General features: G+C 36.2%; 1 protein-coding gene across 1 annotated transcript; it reads right to left on the bottom strand.

The window, feature by feature from the left end:
• Positions 1-788: 788 nt before the first annotated feature.
• On the bottom strand, positions 789-4,700 carry LOC107301408 (39S ribosomal protein S30, mitochondrial; the record flags this gene model as incomplete). The annotated part of the gene is given in 4 exon segments (XM_015830640.1): positions 789-965; positions 1,677-1,782; positions 3,818-3,963; positions 4,436-4,700. Coding segments are annotated over 4 exon segments (694 nt in total), but the record flags the coding sequence as incomplete, so codon positions are not given.
• Between the last annotated feature and the right edge of the window lie 6 nt (positions 4,701-4,706).

The following is a 4,706-nucleotide window of genomic DNA, read 5'->3' as shown; positions in this document are numbered from 1 at the left end:
ATATAATTTCTCAAAGCAGCTGCACCTTCCCCTTGGATCACACAGCTGCTGCCATCTGCAGGTGCCAGTAAAAAAATGTATTTAATAAGCTGCAGGCAGATCCTATGTTATGGCTTTCTGAAACTGTGGTTATCAAAATAAGTCATTCTGCAGTGCAAGATGATCACACAATACAAAGTATTATTGTTGCTTCAAGAAGAAGCAGCCTCAAAATTGGAAACCAGTTTCTGAGTTGGCAGTACATATTCAAGATATATTCCTGATTTCACAAACAGCCATTATGCGTCACAGATCAGCATCATCCATTTCTCCAACACATAGGACCATGTCTGGAATTCTTTTACAGATGTCAAAATGCACAAATTAAAATGTATAGTGGCTTAATTCTTTTACAAAATGTTCAATATGTAAATGAATTTAACATTTTCTGGGATAACTAAAAATTCAATAGATAGCATAAATCAATAAAACAGTGCAGGTATGCTTATGTTTAATTACAAAGATGGACAAAATGATTCCATTAAAATTCCATTAAAAACAACGGTTTTGATGTTTGAAACAGATTGTTCTCACCTTAGTGGGAGTGTCTCAATTCTGTTTGGAACATTCGGGTATAAGAAGAATGTAACAAGCTTGAACATTTCCAGAAGACTATCAGCTAACTTACAATAAAGCTAGAACATGAGATTTGGGGGATGGGAGGGAGAAAAATCTCCAGCTCAAACCAGGGTATATCACTTAAACTGTTCTGACATTTGATAATTTTTTACACTTTTTAATTTAATTACCTTGGTACATTGCTTGTGCTCCAGTCCATGCAAAGAGACTTGCAACTGCATTGGCTCGATATGGAACATCAATCTGATCAGTGAGATTCAATCCTATCAGTCTTTCTCGTTTCACCCTGTCAGGAAGCAAGTGAAATTGGGTGTGCCCATAGCAGCATGGATCCGATACCTGAGAACCTAAAACCAAAGGAGATTTTAGATAATTTTCTATGCAGAAAACCTTAGGCAGAGTTGATAGCAGCACATTTTGGTATATAGTTCAATTTCATACTCATGTACTTAAATTTATCTTCCAAAAACCATTATCAACTGCTTTAACTAAAGAAAAGAATTACAACCAACTTTATTTCTACTTGGAAATCTTTGTGTTTGTGACAGGAAAAAACAAAAACTCTGATTTTTGGTTTTGCTGATTAAATAGATTTGTTGTTATAGAAATAGCTAGTATATAGTATCATGCAAAAATAAAAAGTTGAGGCTGCAGAGGTAGTCTTTGATTTACCACAGTTCGTTTAGTGACCGAAGTTACAACAGCACTGAAAAAAAGTGACATGACCGTTTTTCACACCTATAACCACTGCAGCATTCCCATGGTCATGTGATCAAAATTCAAATGCTTGCCAACTGACTCATATTTATGATGGTTGCAATGGCCCAGAGTATGTATCACCTTTGGTGATCTTCTGACAAGCAAAGTCAATGCCTTATTCTACTGTGCTAAAAAGAGTTCTAAACCAATGCATTTTTTTTCTTTTTCCCTTTTACTCTTCCCTTTTTCCTCTGCTACTTTGCTATTATTTTCATTTTTCTTTGTATTTTATATTTTTATAAAGTAATAAAAATCTGGATTACAAAAAAAAGAAAGATACAATGACACAATAGTCTTACCTATAAATATTCTGTTCTCATACTGTCGTTTGAACAATGGAAGTTTGTTAGGTAAATGCTGGATAACAGGAATATCTCCAGGGCCCAGGTAATCAAGAGGCTCAAACTTAAAGAAAGAAAACCAGCTCAGGAAATAAAAATGATGTATAATTTTTTTTATCATATCATAAATAATGAATTCTATCATCTCTTATTTACCATTTCTACATTAAGCCACTAATACCTGTTGGACTGCAGAAAGGTAGAAAGTTTAAGCAGAAAAGGAATTCCCTTTAATTCCCAGGAATTAAAAACCCATAATTCCCAATGTTATCATCCTGACTGAAATTCCAGAAGTTCCCAGCGTATCAGCAGGGCAGCAACTGGAGAAAAACTGAGAAAGAAAAAAAAATCATGATGTGTGCACCAGACCAACAGAAAAAAGTGAATTCATAAAAAACATGTATAATATTCTCTGCCCCTCATGGCTCAGGTCCTCCTTTCTGTGATATATCACCTTAACTTTACTCACAATGAATTAGGGAATACCTTGAGCCAAAAATGGATTCAACCTTGTTTCTGCTATTTGGATTACAATGGCATTCCACCCTCTCTTGATCAAGACTGCTGAGGTTCGCTGAGAGACACTAACATCACTGCTGCTTCCTACCTCTGTCCCCCTTTTTGAAATTGTCATTCTTATGTACTCTAAAAGCTACAAAATGTGAAAGACCTGAACAATGCTAGACTCACTCACCCTTTTTCCCATTATATCTTAGGTTGGAATGTAAAATACAGCAAGGAATCAGGAATGGCTATATCCTGTTTTTTCTACCAGTGGTCAGCTGACAAGCCCTTATTCAAGCTTTGAAAGTGTCTCTGTGGGACTAGAAGTGCAGCTGCCCTTAGCCTGTTCCCTGCCCCAAAGCCCAAAGCAACACCTTCTGCTCAACCTAAGGGATCACGTATGGTGCATGGCCAAAACAGGCAAGATGTTGTCCTCCTTTTAACCACTTTGTATGGAGGGGAAGGAGGAGGAGGTGCCACAAAAAATGACCTAGACCCCAGTATAAACTAAAATTCAAAATAGCAAAGAGACTATAAAGATGAAATCTGAAGATACCATAAAGAGCAACATAGCTTTATTTAATGTGGCTGCATTATGCACTATATACTGAACCTGAAATAAATAACAACAATGAATATGAGTACAGTAATATTTCTGAATTTTTTTTAAAGAAGGCATTTTTGGGTCCTCCCCTACAAAGAAAACTACTCACTACATGCTTCCGTAAGTCCCACTATGCTGACTATTCATCTTTACTTATAAGTGTGATTGCAATTTTTTAAATAAAATGTTGAATATTAATATGTTCACATACTGTATGATTTATCTGACATTTGAGGATGTGGAAATGAAGCATAATGGAAGTTTAAATCAAACAATAAAAATAAACGGTTCAAAGAAAAGAGATATAGGATATATTCCAATTTACATCTACTTGTATTCAAAATATCCCTTGCCAAACCTTTTTTTGATTGGACTATGATTTACACTTCTTATACAGCCCATAAATGAATCAGTCTTAAGTTGCCCCTAACTACACTGGTGTTAAAAATATTTTCCCTTTATTCTAGCACCATTGAAAGAGCCTAAAATATTTAACATCTGTTAGGTTTTGATTAGAAGTCATGTGAATGCAATATTATAAACAAGAGGTAACAGAAGGACAAGGATTAGTAGTGGCAGCAACAAGTTTTATTGCAGTAAGGCTTTCTGCCCACTTAAGGCTGGATAAGTAGTGCTCAAACTCAGTTGAGAAGAAAAGCTGGCAATGTAATTACCAGCCCTAAGGGGGGACCACTCATTTTTACTTCCTTTTTTCCACACTTACATAATAATTGATGAGGATTTACAGGACCAGGATTTCTATTCTTATATATTTTAAACATCTGTCTCCACTTCAGTTTTATTCAGGAGATTTCAGCTATCAGCAGTTTATGGAAAGTCTACCATATTTTTACTACTTCCTAATTTTACTCAAATACTTTTTGGAAAACTCCATTAAATGGCAAAAATGATCAGATGTAGCAGAGCAGAGAAAAACAAACCTGACACAATATCACCAATTCAACTGCTGCTTAAACAAAAATATTTGTACCTCTGAAAGTTGCTTTCTTATACGAATCTGACAGCGTGGCTTATCATCAATCTGAAATCTGAGTGGGTCAATCCTGCCTCGCCGGTGACCTCGAGGAACCACTGTCTCCCCACGCAACCAGTAGAAATGTACATCTGGCTTAAAATCTGAAATAATAAGACTGTGTCTAATCAGGATGTTCACATAAATAATAGAGGACATAGTGCATGTATTATTTGAATGTCAATTGTGTAATAAAGGGATCAATATTTCAGACCACACATTAGACAAATGGCCTATAGGGATCCTTACATTAAAACATTTCATATGCATTCATACAATTCAGACCTTTATTTGAACAAAACAGTACAACTGAGAACTGCAAACGTCGATCTAATTAGCATAAATTGTAGAAGCGACACAAATACGATTTGCATTTTCTTTTACTTCTTACTTTCAGTCTATTTTCTAACATGGTCTTATTACTGTTCTGTATTTTATATTTTATATCCTGACATGGCCTAATTAATAAACATCATTAAGAGTAAATGTTTCAGCCTATTCACTCAGAATGAAAGATGCATGTGATTCTTTATATGACATTTTCATTGTCCTTTAAACAAGGATGAAGAGACACACCTATGATGGAAGAGGAACCAAGCTCTGGGTTGAGATAAGCCAGGTGGGCTGCAAGCTTTGGCACCAGATGGGTAATGAAAGGCGCTGGCCCCTGGTCGCTGGCGCGGAAGAGTTTGGGGCGCTTCTTGCGCTGGTAATAATGCTCCTGAAGGAGCACTTCACATACAAGGGACCGGAGCTCAGCCAAATCCAAACTGTCTTTCTTGTCTTCTTCGCTTACTGATACCGAAGCGGGAAGTCCTGGCACAAAGACGGTCTTCGTGAAATGTTG

Source organism: Protobothrops mucrosquamatus, unplaced genomic scaffold, assembly GCF_001527695.2.
Source record: "Protobothrops mucrosquamatus isolate PMUCROS unplaced genomic scaffold, P.Mucros_1.0 scaffold12402, whole genome shotgun sequence".
Taxonomy (NCBI): Eukaryota; Metazoa; Chordata; class Lepidosauria; order Squamata; family Viperidae; genus Protobothrops; species Protobothrops mucrosquamatus.
This window is presented reverse-complemented; position numbering and strand designations above follow the sequence as displayed.